Source organism: Cinclus cinclus, chromosome 2, assembly GCF_963662255.1.
Source record: "Cinclus cinclus chromosome 2, bCinCin1.1, whole genome shotgun sequence".
In the NCBI taxonomy this organism is placed as follows: Eukaryota; Metazoa; Chordata; class Aves; order Passeriformes; family Cinclidae; genus Cinclus; species Cinclus cinclus.
In genome coordinates this window covers 28,083,633-28,097,967 of record NC_085047.1, presented here as the reverse complement: position 1 = coordinate 28,097,967, position 14,335 = coordinate 28,083,633, and the positions used below count along the sequence as shown (strand labels likewise).

General features: G+C 47.3%; 1 protein-coding gene across 1 annotated transcript in view; it reads left to right on the top strand.

Annotated features, from left to right (window-relative positions):
- Positions 1–14,335, top strand: part of FSTL1 (follistatin like 1) — a 49,467-nt gene that overhangs the window by 26,950 nt on the left and 8,182 nt on the right. The window contains exons 3-5 of the mRNA XM_062514875.1: positions 11,141–11,245; positions 12,510–12,639; positions 13,812–13,844. Of these exons, the coding sequence (XP_062370859.1) occupies positions 11,141–11,245; positions 12,510–12,639; positions 13,812–13,844 (268 nt within the window). The remainder of the gene's footprint in view (positions 1–11,140; positions 11,246–12,509; positions 12,640–13,811; positions 13,845–14,335) is intronic.

Sequence of the window (14,335 nt, the reverse complement as noted above, 5' to 3'; positions counted from 1 at the left end):
ATGCTGCCAGTTTTCTCATCGCCTTCTTGCTTCCTCTTGGCTGTCTCGGTGAAGAGGTCGGTCATTAAGTGCAAGTCAGAGAGACTTACAGAGCTTTCCCTACCACAGAGGGAAGTCTCTTGAGGATAGGCATGAAATGGTGTTAGCACGGCACGGGGATGGTTTCAGGTGCCAGTGACTTGACTGGAGGCTTTCCGAAGGATAATAGGGACAGCAGGAATTGAAAAGAATGTGCTGATCATAAGTTGGGTCACAATTCCCCCTGTGTTGGGTCCCACGTGGCGCAACCTTGCTACTCCCTGATCTCAGTGTGGGGCTGTGGGGTGACTGTCCTTGCAATTTAATAGGATTTGCTTGTGGCTGATCTGATGTTTCTGAGAGCAGTGAACACATGCACATCTCTCCCTGTGTATCTCTGTAGCCTTCCCAATGTCTCAGGTGCAGCGAGGATTTTCACTTAGTTTTCATAGCAGAGTTTTTTCTCTCCTGTTTCCAATACTAATCAGTAGGTGCACTCACCCGCCAGCTGTCAGGTCATCTCCTGAAATCCTAGTTTGCATTTTGCAGGCTGCAGTATAATAGAGCTTTGGCAGACTTGCCTTCAACTCCCTCTGGCTTCAGGGGCACAGTTTAACCTTGGATGGAGCTGCTGATGAGCAGACCACTTATGAGCAGACTCCAGGTTACTTCTGCAGGCTACTCAAATTTTTCCTCCCTTGCAGTTTTGCCTTGCTTCACTTCTATTTCAGTCATTCCTGTTAGTCTGATAACCATTCCCAGCTTTATGATTTCAGGAAGGGGATGGATGCTTCCTCAATACCACAGACCAAGAAAAGTTGTCTGCACAAAATAATGCCTAATACTGAGGGGTTTTCTGAACCTTCCTCGCTGTTCTCACTGTGTAAGGGAGATTTCATGACTGCATGAAGTAGAAAAGCTTCAAAGGAGAGAAATTACTGTGACAGAGCACTGTCCCTTGGGGATTCACTCTTGCAGAGCTGCCTCCAGCAAAGCCATTGGATGGAACAGACCCGAAGCTGCTCTGCATTAACAAGGAGCTGGGCAAATCCTTCAGCAAGGCTAGAAAATGGGAAATGCAGAACTGGCTTATGTCCAGCTCTGTTCTCACTCTCCCACACTGAGGCTGACTCAGTGTTTCCCTCCAATCACATAGTGATTTTCATTGCTTTCTTTGCAATGTGCTGTGGTAGAAGGCGAGTAAAGAAGGGTAAAAGAACAGAGCTGGGAAGAGGGGTCATCAAATCCACTGCAATTGGATTCCCATTCCAGTGAGGGGAACAAAATCACTGAAGACTCTTGCACAAGAAGCTGGAGGCTGCTGGTAAACCTCAGCATTTCCTGCAATCTACATTCCTCCTCTGTATTAAGTTACTGGAAGGGTTGTGGATATGCCATAGGGTTGTAAATTCTAACTTGTCTCCCACTGCTTAGCTCACTCTTTCCTTCTTTCTGTTGGAGCCAGGTGATGTCTGAAAAATGTGCCAGATTTGGATTCCATTCAGAAATAAATCATTCCTGGTCAGAAAAAAAGAGGCAACAAAACTTACTGGCAGGACCAGTAAAATCTACAGGACTTCATACTGTGGGAAATTAGGGGAAGGAAGGATGAAAAAAGAGGGACTGCCATGATACAAAAAGAGTTTCAGGTCAACACAGTTTTAGAGGGTGAAAAGGGAACATTTGAGGTTGTATATGGCACAGACTGCCTCAGATTGGGTAATGGGTGTGGGGGCAGGCAGCTGTATGAGTGCACCTCAGAATGGGGCAAATGAAGGAAGGAGCATACACCTTTGGGGAAATGCATTTGACAGAGAAACCTCCCTTTTACAGTTGAGCCTGGGTGTACTTAGAGAGAGAGGTGATGACACCTATGCTTAGTTGCTAGCAATAGTTTGTGGTGCACCACCCTTCTCTGGTGTGGAGGCCCTGACGGTGAACTCCTCATCCTCTTCCTTCATCCTGCTCTCAAGGGCTTCCTCTGACCACTCTTAAGTTCTGTGACTTGTCTTATGTGCTACCCATATACATAACATCACCCTCCTGTTGGAATTCAGTAGTCAATGCTGGTATTACTCTTATTGTTGTTTTAAACAAAATAGGATTGAGAATTGTGATTCCTAGGATCTCAGCCATGGCAAAATAGAGCCTGGCCCAGGGCACTTGGGATCTGGGAAGAAGAATCATGTCCCAGTGAGGAATGTGACTTGTGTATCACAAAGTGAAGTGGTCCTGGCTCCAGATCAGAGAGCAGAGGGAGCTGAGCTGCTGTCTTCTGGTCATTCTTGAGCAAGTATTGTCCCTTGGGCCTTTCTTTTCCAGTCATGTCATGTGAGAGGATAATACCAGTCTCATCTCTAAGGCCCTGTCAGACTAACTTCAGTTAGGACTTTTCATGTTCACAGCAGCAGAGATGATTCCCTGTGCATGAGGGGTGTTTTCTATCCAAATATGAAGTGATTAGCTGATTCCTGCCTCTAAGAACCATGGTGCAGCAGAGCGTCATGTCCTCTCCTCCTGTGGTACTGATTCTGCCCTGCTTACAGTTGAAGCCTCTTCAGCTGGTTTGGTATGCACAAATCAGTCTCTGAACTCCTGCCTCCATGCCTTGCTGGGAGCCAGCACTAGCAAGAAGGATCCTGGTGGTTGCTGAAAAGCTGGCAATTTCACCACATGATGCAGCAGGAGGGAATCAAGCTCCTTCTTCCAGAGGTGCTGTAGAAATAGGTGGAGGGAATAGTGCTGAGAAACAGTGCAGCTTTGGACCATGACACTTTGGAAGTTGCAAGCATAAGGAGTGTTCTTGCCTGAGCAGCAGAGTGAGGCTGCAGGAGTGAGAGTGCTACCAGATGCAAGCTTTCTTCCTTCTAGCAGCCATTTTCCAGACTTGTTTGCAGGAGAGATTTCCTCTTCCCCAGACTCTCATGTCATTGTTCCCCTAATGAGGCCTCACTGGTCATTGCCTTGTGGTGGAAAATATGAGGTTGTGGGGGACAGAGCACAGACATTCCTTCCACCTTAAAAGCAGAAACAGAGTCCTTGCGCAGTGGAGTCCCCGAGAGGTGTACCTAGCTCCATAACTGTTTTAGTAGCATCATGCCAAGAGGCATCAGCTGTTTGGCAGATGCCTTTCTGGTCTTGATTAGGTTGTGGGGGGAATACCCTTCTTCTTCCCAATTTTTGCCTCCCTTTCTGTGCAGGCACCAACTTCTGCCTTCTCACTGTGGGACATGAGAAAGCCATGGCTGGCATGTGAGGGCTGCTGTTCCTGCCAATGGTCCAGGCCATGTCTCCACAGGGGTCACTGGGAAGGTAGAGCTCTGTATCCATCCTGCCAATGTCTGCAAGGCAATGCTGCCCAGGCAGTCTTTTTTAATAGTAGTACAAGCATCAGGCATCTTCATCTCCATCTCCCTGACAGAGTCATGGACAAATTCCTACAAGCAGGTTTTCACAAGCCATGTTTTTCCATGGCCTCATGTAGAGGTCACTGACCTGATGGGCCCCCTTTATCACAGAGGTCAGTCAGAACCTCAGCTACTCTCCTGCTCAATGTTTATATAATGGACACATCTGATCCATGGATCATGGACTGAGCAGCCAGCAAGTCAGGGAGGATCTTGCACAAATGGGTGAGGTATGGGTTTGCAGAGAGGGAACCTCCCCTGAGCTCTGGGAGTTGCAGTTCCTTTCCTCTGTTGCTTTCTTTTTTCTGCATCCAGATTTTCTGGGAACACACCCTGATTCCCAGAATGTGCACAGATGTATGGTCTGGCTTGTTTCCCATTAGTGAAAGTCACCTGCCATTAAATATTAATCTCAAGTATTCTAAAGCCTTTAAGGGGTTGCACTTGGCGTGATGTTTTTAAGAGAGCTAGTCCTAGATGTCAGTGAGAATAGAAAGATATGGGCAAAGTATTGGAAAGAGAGGTTGGCTGATGTCTAGGTGTGTTCATTGGGGCACATGCTCCTCCATGGCAGGCATCCCTGCACAGGGAGTGCAGTAGCTCCTGACACCGTCCAGGTCACTGTTCACAGCCCTTGACTGAAGCTGGCTGAAATACCCTATTGATGAAAGCTCTGAGGAGGCAGAAGCGAGATGGGGTCTGTCCTCCAACACAAAGAAAATGCTGTAGGGGAAGCACAAGGGGCAGTGGCAGGGAGACAGCAGGCAGCCTGGATTCATGGCAGGGGGCTGGAGTGAGGATCTGTCCTCAGGAATGCAAGCAGCAGTGATGATGAGTCTGTCAAGAAGATGGGCTGAGCCAGAGAGGTGTTTTGTGGGGCTCTGCAAAGGAATTACTGCCTGTTTCCCTAAGGTAGCAAAGCTATGTCAGCAGGCTCTCTGTGTCTGCCTGCCTGTCTCTGGCCTCCAGTGAGTCTTGAATCTATCGGCCTGTTTCCGGCACAGCTGATAAAGCCGTGGAGGCCTCCGAGATAATGGGATCCAGCTGTTTTTTTGACTCTAGGTGACTGCCTTAATGAGAGGGGCCTGCAAAGACCTCCCCTGAGGAAGGAGTCCATGAGCCGCCCTGAGCTGACAGACAGGCCATGCAGAGAGCTGTTGGAAACTGGCCTTCATTAGTTCTGCTGCTTGCAGGATGGCTTTAGGATCTGGGGGAGAAGGAATCCTGCAGTTTAAATGGCACTTGGGCCCGTCTGCATCCAGCACGGACCCCATACTGACACCCTTCAAATAGGATATTGTTAGCAATGGGCACATTGTCAAATGCAGCTGGTCACAGTCTCTTGGGGAATCCAGCCCTGGTCCAGACTTTGCCTGAAAAACATCTCTTATTTTTTAACTAACTAGCTTGGGGATAGCCTGTTTTTGAGCCTTTCTAGCTGCCCAGCAACACCTTTGCTGGTGTGAGCAGCACCCTATGTATCATGTGTCAGACAGGTGGGGAACTCCTGCAGCAGGGGAGGGAGTAGCTCCAGAGGGTGCCACTTTGAGTCCAGATAACAGCAGACTAAAAGAAGTGTACTGCACCAGTGTATACAGCAACCTCTGGCAGCAGGTTTCCTTCCAGAGTAGAGTGTGTATTATTCTTCAGTCTACCATCCCAACAGTGATGATGTCCTGGGATTGACCTGATGATCTCTGGTTTTACTGGAGAGCTGCACTGGGAATCGTGTGATTCAGTCCCCACTTGCTGGGCTTATCTCTGTCTTATTTTTGCTAAATGAAACTCAAGCCTTCCAAGTAAGAATTTAAGATAATTTGCGTGAATTTTCTTCCAACCTGAGACAGTAGCCCAAAGGAAGGAAAACTGTAATTGTCGCCTTACCTCTCTATTTATGGCAAATCCAGTGTCAAGGACTTGTTTCACACTAATCTGCTCAGTTTATGCTGCTGCCAAATTTCCGCCCCATCACATCAGTGTTGGTGGATCCCAGGAGCTGCCACAGGAATTGGGTCAGGTTTGCAGGGAGGAAGGAGTGCTTTGCTTGTTAGTTGCAAACCAGAGTTAGGGGCAAACATGCTGCCAGAGCCAGCTGCACAAATGAGCAAAGGTGACAAGCTGGCTGCTGCTTTGTGCCCTCCAATGAACATGGGATCTGGTCTCCCTGGAGCTCTGCAGGAGGACACTGCTGCCGAAAGAGCTGTTCTGCCTGGAGAAACACTTGGGTAATGGGATGACGTACAAGCCAAATGCTTTCTCAGTGACATCACTGTACAGCAGTTGCTGAATTTTCCTGACTTGCCCCTGAGCTGCTCTGCTGCTCAGACCTCTCTTTTTGAATGTTGCAGCACAATGTAATGCTTCCCCCTCCCAGCTCCACAACAGGAGGGAGGGAGGTTTGGGAGTCAGGAGACATAGCTTATCTCAGCTTTCTGCATCATTGACCTACTGCCTTGTGTTTTCAAATTTTTCTGCATTCAGAAGCAAACATCACCAAGACAACAGCTAGACAAGATGCTATATTCCATGGCTGGATATTGAGTTGGTTTAGAAATTGCATAGGCTGTGCAGTTCATAGGTGGCACCTTGGCATGTTCAGAGATCTCTTACATTCCTACTCCCATGTTAGTTGTGGCATGGAACAAGCAAAAGGGATGTGGATGGGAAGATGTAGGGAGGACTGGCAGAAATATGTAGCTGCACAGCTTATTTCTCTCTGACTGCATGGAGGGGAGTCTGTTGCAAATTGTACTGATTATATCTGAAAACTTGCACCCAGCTTTTGCTGCTGCCTTCCCTGAGGCATGAGAATCTGTGCATATCTTGCAATCCCAAACATCATTTTGGTGCCCTTTAGTTTTTGCCTTACCTGTGTAATACTCAAGTTCATGTAATACATGGGATTGCCTCCCATAGGAACTTTCTGTGCTCCAGCTTTAGAGCACTTTGATTTCCTTGCACATCACGCAAGGCAAAACCACAAAGCCTTGATTTTACAGCAAACAGCACAGAGCATTATGTGAGGGTCAAGTAATTTTATGGATTTCCAGAAAGTGATGCCAAAAGAAGAAAAGACCTGCCCTTACTGCTGATAGCAGAAAAGATTGTTACTTTTATCAATAGGAGCCGGACAGTAGGTAGTATTTCTCCAATGCAGTGTGGGCTGCTGAGAACAAGACTTTTGAGGTCTCAAAGAGGCGATTTTGCATGGAAGGATATGCAGAAAACAAGGCAGTATGAGGGGTTGTTGTGAAGCACATAAATTCCCCATCTAGTAGCAGGGCAATATTTCTGCTTGTTTCCCGGATTATGTGTAGTGGCAGTAAATCCCTGCTGCTCTCTTTGGGCAACGGGACACTGAATCTGCATGCACAGCATTTCTCTGCAAGTGGAAGCTTGTTCTTCCTTACAGAGGTGTTTTGTCACTGAATTGTTCATGGTTTCAATTTTCACAGGCTGACTGGGAAAGTCCCAATTCCCACCAAGGGACACTAGACAGTCATGGCTCAACAGGGCCAAGGGGAAGAGGCAGCCAAGGGAGAGCTGCAGTGGGCAATTCTCTTGCAAAGGCAAGGAGCCGCAATACCTCTCCTCTGTTGTTTATAATCACTTGTATCTCACTGCAGACACTGCATTGTTTACTGCAGGCACAGCACCTTGTAGGACCTTGGGATGCCATGCAGACCTGCACATGGCACTGTGTCGGTGTGTTGAGTCACGTTCGGTCCTGGACACACAGGGGAAGTCGGGGACTTGAAAATGCTCTGGACATCTGTGCTTACTCTGTGATGGGGGTCCAACTCCTCAGCACCAGATGCTGCCAGAGATGAGAAACAGCCCTTTCCATTGCCTAATTTCTTAATTTCAGCTCTCCATCCTGAGGCCTTGCATTGCTGGTTGCCATGGTGATCCTTCACCACTGGCATTGCCTCTGGCTTTCTCACCTTCAGGTGCCTTGGAAATGTCTTTTTCCTCCTTGCTCCTCAGGAGGCAACAGCTGAGGCAGAGGCATTGCATGCAACTCTCTGCTCAGGTCTTCTGCTTAGTGTTTGCCTGCTAACAGGTAAGAACCTTCACCCACAGGATTACACTTCCCAGCCCTCCAAAAGCATTGTGTATACTTGGCCCCATTCGGTAGACAAGCTGGGCTATGCATACATGACACTGCCCAGCTGCCCTGAACTTCTGGCTCTTGAGTTGTTGGGAACAGCTTTCTCCATGGTCTTTGACAGAGAAAATGTCTGGGGAGGTTGTGCCCCTGCAGGGTGAAGAGTCAGAGTGCCCCTGTGCTGCAGCAGACATTTCAAAGCCACAGGGACTCCTGCCCTGGCTTCATACTCGTTGCTTTTACACCTTCCCACTTGCTCTCTGGACAGCAGAGAAGTATATAAAAGCATTGCCCGAGAGAGAGCTTGGGCATCTCAGTCGAGGCAGAAGAGAGGAACTGCCTTGCCAAGGCTTGCAGTGGAAATGCCACCGTGCAGCAATTAATAACAACTCTCTGCCCTTTCCCTTCTGCCTGTCCGAGCACGCTGTAGACTGAAACGGGCAACACTTCCCAAGTACAGGATGACAGAAAAGGCCGTGGCAGCTCTCAGGGACAAAGCAGTGTAAAAGCTGTGATTCCAGCCCCCAAATCCTGATATTAATTAATTTAAGGGCAATGATGTTGAAACACTGTGGAGTCTTTTTATGTTTAATTTAAAATTTCAGAATTTAAAAATTTGCAGTTCATATTTTCAAGCTTTTACAAGTCAGGTGCAAGGATAAGCTATTTAATATTAAAGTGGCAGCTGCCATCCTCACTCACATGACTCCAGCAGGTAAAGCTTTATAAAAAGCAAACATGGCAAGGTCCAAGGTAAGATCAGAGTATCTGTCACAAGAAACCAGTTTGGCTGGTAGCTTCTGGGAGATCACCAGAGAATGGGGAGATTATACAGCCTCATTTGCAGACCCCCACTGTACTCATCCAGTCATCCACCTATGTCCCTGTTATACTCTCAGTTGTGCACAGGAGACTCACACATTTGCTGGGAAGGCAGCCAGGAGCTGCTAGAAAGAGCTCCCACCCTGTGGTATGCCACAGCTGCGTTTGAGAAGCCCTGTGCCAGAGTGAGAGGGCAAGCAGGCAGAGTAGTTTGCTTCCTTCCCTCCTCTGGCTGAATCCTGAAGTAGAGAAAGCCATGCTGGAATATGGCAATCAGCTCCAACCCCCTGCCAGCCTAAGGCAACTTAAAGCAATAAGAAGCAGCAACCAGAAAATTGTGTTGCTTTGATTAATAAGAAAAATTGGAGTAATGTGGCCTTCTAGCCTAGCAGGTGCCAGGGTGTCTTCATAAGCTGTTCTGGTGGTGTCACCTTGCCCAGGTTCCAATGGAAGAGCTGAGGGGTAGTTCTTGGGCTTTAGCACTACCAGGGAGGGAAGCACATTGGAGACCAGGTTTTCAAGTGAGCTCCCATGGAGAGAGGAGTCCTGCAACCTGAGCTTGGGCACTGTGGATGCTTGTTGAGGCCAGCTGCATTGCAGCAGTGCCTTAAGTCGCAGCCAGGAATCAATAGCCAGGTTTGGCATTGGTGGGCATGGACCAGAGGTGGCTGCTGGCAGTCCTGCCTCTCCATGGGAGAGGCAGAATACCAGAGTACTGCCATCTATTGCCAGGCTCCTAGACCTCGCTGGGCGGCCATTCAAAGCCGTGCCCAGCTGTTTTTTTTCTGTCTTTGTTTGAAGGGATTGACAAGTTGTTCAAAACCCCTTAAATGGATCAGCACTTTGGTACCTACAGTGCATTTTAGGTGTTTGAGTGCCCAAAGTCAGACTCCCGCCTTGGACAATTTGGGGTTTTCTTTGTGCATTTTGCAAAATGAGCTATTCTTCCTTCCCTACCCTGAGTTGCATGAGGTTCCTTTGTGCAGTGAAGTACTCCCATTGTTCCATCCCAGCCCAGAAGCACCCAGTTCATTTACCCCAGCCCTCTACTGGAAAGGTGACTAGAGAGAGGTGGATACAGTAGAAGGGATAGTGTGTCACTTGTAGCTCAGAAACAATAAGTGAAGGGAGATGAAAAGGCAGAAGGAGGGTGATGCTGTCTTCACGGGGAGAACAGGCCTGAGACATGGGATGCATTTCTCAGCTAAGACTGGCATGTCCAAATACTGTATTTGACAGAATAAGCAGCAAAATAGGAACACCTGCAGAGAGTACAGAAGATGTTTGTCACTATGTGAACCTGGAGGGATTCCTGCAGTGCTTTGAAAAGACCTTCTTGGGTTTGATGAATTGTGCAGTAGGCCAGTAAGCAAACTATTCTGAAGACAAGGGCAAGGTTATTCAGAAAATGATCTGGCTGTCTCTGTGGGCTCTTCAGTAAACACAGCAACCCTCTGTGAAACTGTTTAAAAGCAAAACAAGCAAAAATTAGGATAAAGAAGAAACAGGAGGAAAAAACATGTTCAGCATTTGTCAATAATGCTTGCTCTGCTGGCAAATATTGTTCCTTTTTCATCATCTATCTTCAAAAGTATTTGATGGAGGTACAAAGATGCCACGTATGAGCAGAGTATAAGAATAATACTCAGATGAGAAGGTGAATAAACGTTTTTGTATTAGAGGGAAGAAACACAGCAGATGTGATCGACTTTTCTCACTGATTATTTTTCGTTCCTCAATCTTCTTTCTGATGCATAACTGTTGCAGAAGCCAGTTGGCTGGCATAAACCAGATAGTCAACATTCAGGTGGAAAATGATGGATTAGATGAAATGAGAGTCACAAAGGAATTTAATGACAAAACAGGGAATTAAGCTGGGCTCTTTGAAGTCTAAACCCCTGGAACTACCTTTTATTTTAAAGTCTATTTAAAAGGGCATTAAATTGATAAAAATGAGTGGTAGTTGTATCAAAAACATTAAACTATGGAAATATTTCATGGTAGGTGTTACCAGTTTACGAATGCTGTGGGACTCCAAGAAAAAAAACAAACATTTGAGTTATGTGAACAACAGTACTTGTGATGACTTTTTCTAGGAGAGAACTGTAAAGAGTATAAACTGTACTGCAGGGCATAAGTCAACTGCAGGCTGTCAGGACCCAGGAAGGAATTTTCATTATGGGGGGGATTACTGGATAATTGTCTCATCCATGACAGTGTTCTTCCTTTAAAGTGTTTAATCTTGACCAGTGAAAGCAAGATAATGGATCATGTAGTTTTGTGACTTTTTTGTGACAAGGACATTATCTGGTGCCTGATGGCAATTTCTTCTGTCTGTTTGCCTTTCTCTAGGGATATGTTCGCCTTCTTCCTAAGTGTCTCAAGCAAAGACATTTCTGCTCCCTACCCTCCACAAAAAGAAATTTTAAAGACAGCAGTCCTTGACATGAGCAAATTATTCTTGCCATTCTTGCTAGACTTACTCTTGCTCATGTTCGCTTCATTTCTCCCAAGTGATTTTATAGGAATAACCTTAAGGAAGCCCTGTATTCTTGGGACTGTAACCCTTGTTCTTGTGTCTGCTCCTTCTTACTGTCTGAGCTGTCCATCTATTGAAGTCATGTCTCTCTTGTTCTGTCATTTCCCCCCCCCTTAACACCATGGTACTTTTTGGTCCTGGTACCAGTTAAATATGTTTATTTTTCAAATATGTTTATTTTTTAAACTGTGTTGTTACTCTTCTGCGCGATGATGTATTTTGTGCCTCTGACTTTGTATCTTGCAGGAAGAGCCAAGGAGCAAATCTAAGATCTGTGCCAATGTTTTCTGTGGAGCTGGGCGTGAGTGTGCAGTGACAGAGAAGGGAGAGCCAACCTGCCTTTGCATTGAGGTACAGGAGCAGCACAGGTTGTGTCTGGGACAGGTGCCACCACCATCACCCCCCAGATGGGTTTCTGTCACTGGAAGGATCCCATGATGGAATAAGGCTGTGGCTGTTTTGAAGCAGCCGCAAATTTACAGTGGCTCTTCAAACAGCAGGACTGTTTCCAGTGTTGTGTGTGGGAAGAGCCCTGTAGGGTAGATATAGTCTGGGACTCACAGATGTGCTGCTTGCAGGACTGCCTAGGTCTGCTGCATGCACAGGAGACTTGACTGGAGGTCTTTTGTTGGGAAAGCCCAGTGGGGTATGGGTATGCAGCTGGCTTTGAAGGGCACTCTGGGGAGTGGTTTGTGAGCTCCAAGACAGCCTGCCCTCACTGAAGTCTTGTTTGAAGAGGTTACAAGCACCCTACTAAAAATCTGCTTTTGTAAAATGGAAATAATTGTGGTAGAGTGCTGTAAGGATGAATAGCTTTATCCAGCAGGGAGTCAGAGATGATTAGAAGAGCCTTTCCCAGCTGTAGAGACGCAGCGTCTCCCTACTCTGCTCTGCCCCATGCCTTCAAAACATTTCTGCCTGGCTCATGTGAATGGCCATGTGTCTCTTTGTGGCTCTTTGTTCCCCCTTCCCTCAGAGCTTGCAGCTCTGGCATCACCAACCTGGGCACTGGAGAGCGAAATGCCCCGTTAGTAGGAAGAGAGTCTATCACTCTGGGTAGGCTTGGCCAGACCAAAAGGGACAGAAGAAAGAAGCTCATAGCCTGAACAGTGTCACTAGTGAACTCTCTCTTTGCTGTAGTCTGTGCTGTTCGTTTATGGCTGATGGCTTATTCTGTCATTTGGTTGCAGAAGGGTGGAGCAGAGTCTACAGAGAGATGCAGTGGAGCCAAGCAAGCACAGATGCATAGACCAGAGGCACAGAAACACCTCTGGGCAGGCATGGCCATGGCACATGGAGCAGCAGTTGCAGGATTATGCTCCATATTTATGCTGAGCACTGATTTCTCTGCAGGGTTCTGCTTTTAGAAAGACTCCTGTCATACTGGTGCTGATGGAAACTGGGATGAAGTGAGGCCTTTGAACTCACACCCACAGACTTCTCTGTGTGGGTTTTTCTGGGGTAATGATGGGTGAGTTAGCCTGTTTCAAACACAGGGGCAAGAGGACTATGCCAAGGACTTCTTTTGAACTGGGCAGATGGTTGGACTCACCTGCCTCCCTCTAGATGTCCCAAGGAGGCAGGTGAAACGCTGTGTTCTCTGGCTCTCCCACAGAAATGCCATCCTCACAAGAGGCCTGTATGCGGGAGCAATGGCAAGACGTACCTGAACCACTGTGAGCTGCATCGTGATGCCTGCCTCACTGGCTCTAAGATCCAGGTGGATTATGATGGCCACTGCAAAGGTAACCCTGGCAAGGAGGACTGGCTACACTCTCAGGGACAAAGAGTTGGAAGGGAAGCATGATAATGAGCCAAGGCAGAGGCTTCACCAGCCAAGACCTTGTCCCACAACTGCTGAGTGGAATAAACAAGGCAAGCCTCTGAACAGTAGCCAGATTCAAGCTAGAGTCCAGATGACCAGGCAAGTTGGCGGTGATGAAGTAGGTCTGAAATCAAGTCATGAAGTCAGGGCTGGTGGTTTTGGTAACCATAATCAGCCAACAGCCAGACGAGCTCATAATGATGCAGTCTGTAGCAGGGCTGAGATCAAGATGGGAACACAATCACCAGGTCAGGGCCTGGATCAACAGTCTATGGAAGAGAGTGGTTGCAACAGAGCTGGAGGCAGGCATGGCTACAACATAATAATCACAGGCAAGGATTAGCAGTTGAGGCATCAGATATGAAGTGGAGCCTCATGGCTCACAGTTAGAGAGTATGGATGGAGGCTCTAGTTGTGGCCAGCAGGGTCATTAAGGCCCTCATTAGTGCAGTCAAAACCCTGACACCTTGACTGTTGTGGGACCTTGGAGCTATTGTCTCCCTAAGCTTTTGGGAGACTGGCACTCAGGAGAGCAGGGCAACCTTTTGCTCCTGCTGCCTCACTCTAAGCTTTTGGATTCAGCCAGGTAAATGTCTCTGTTTAATTGCTGAGGAAAAGTCATGCTCTGAGGATGAACTCCTGAAACCAAGACTATCATCTATGTTCATGGTTAAGGAACCTCAATAACTTGAGGAGTAAGGATTTTGCCTCATCAGTGGGGCTGTTTAACTCCCATACACACACAACAGCTGCATGGTTTTCTTGTGTTTAGACAGAGTTTCATGTGTTTCAGTGTGTGTCCACTGTCTCCCTGTCACTGGATACCATGCAAAAAAGTCTGGTGTAGTCTTCCTCATTTCCTTCCATCAGATGTATAAACATTGATGAGATTGTCTCTGAGCCTTCCATTCTTCAGTCTAAATTGTCCTCAGTATCTCCTCCGGGTCCAGGGGATTCCAGCCCCTCAGTCATGTATGTTGACCTCATATATCCAAAGACTCACAGGTCCCTCTACTTTAACCCATGGTGGGAAGAGATTTGTATTGCTTTACACTGCATCAGAAATGTCCTCTTCTCTCTTTCCATTAACAGAGAAGAAGTCTGAGAATCCAGCTGCAAGTCCAGGTAAGAAGCTGTCTCCTGTTTGGCTGAGGCCTCTGTATGAATTTGTATGCTCTGGGAAATGGGCAGGAGGGTGTGCTGGGAGAGTGCAGACCTCTGTGTAAAAGTCATATCCTCCATGGGCTGTAGGAGAGTCTGAGTTGATAAATCAGCTGAAATGTGATTGCCTAGCTCTTTACCCTTGCATAACCATTCAGACCTCATACATATCCTGGGCTTTTCACTGCACTGGGATGTCTCAGGAACTCAGCATAGACAAGGTGCAATGAAACCCAGTTTGCCCCCAAGGACTCAGACTGTGCTTATCACCCAGACAGGGATGGAGCACTCCTTTTCTCCTTCATTGGGGATCTAAGACCATAACTGTGGAGCTGTCGTCCCCAGCTCCAAGAGCACTCTTTGAAAAGGAAACTTTGCTTTAGGAGTGATGAACCGATGGGTGCAGAGACAGGGAGTCAGGAGGTACAGCTGAACTGCCTCTGTCATCAGCCAAC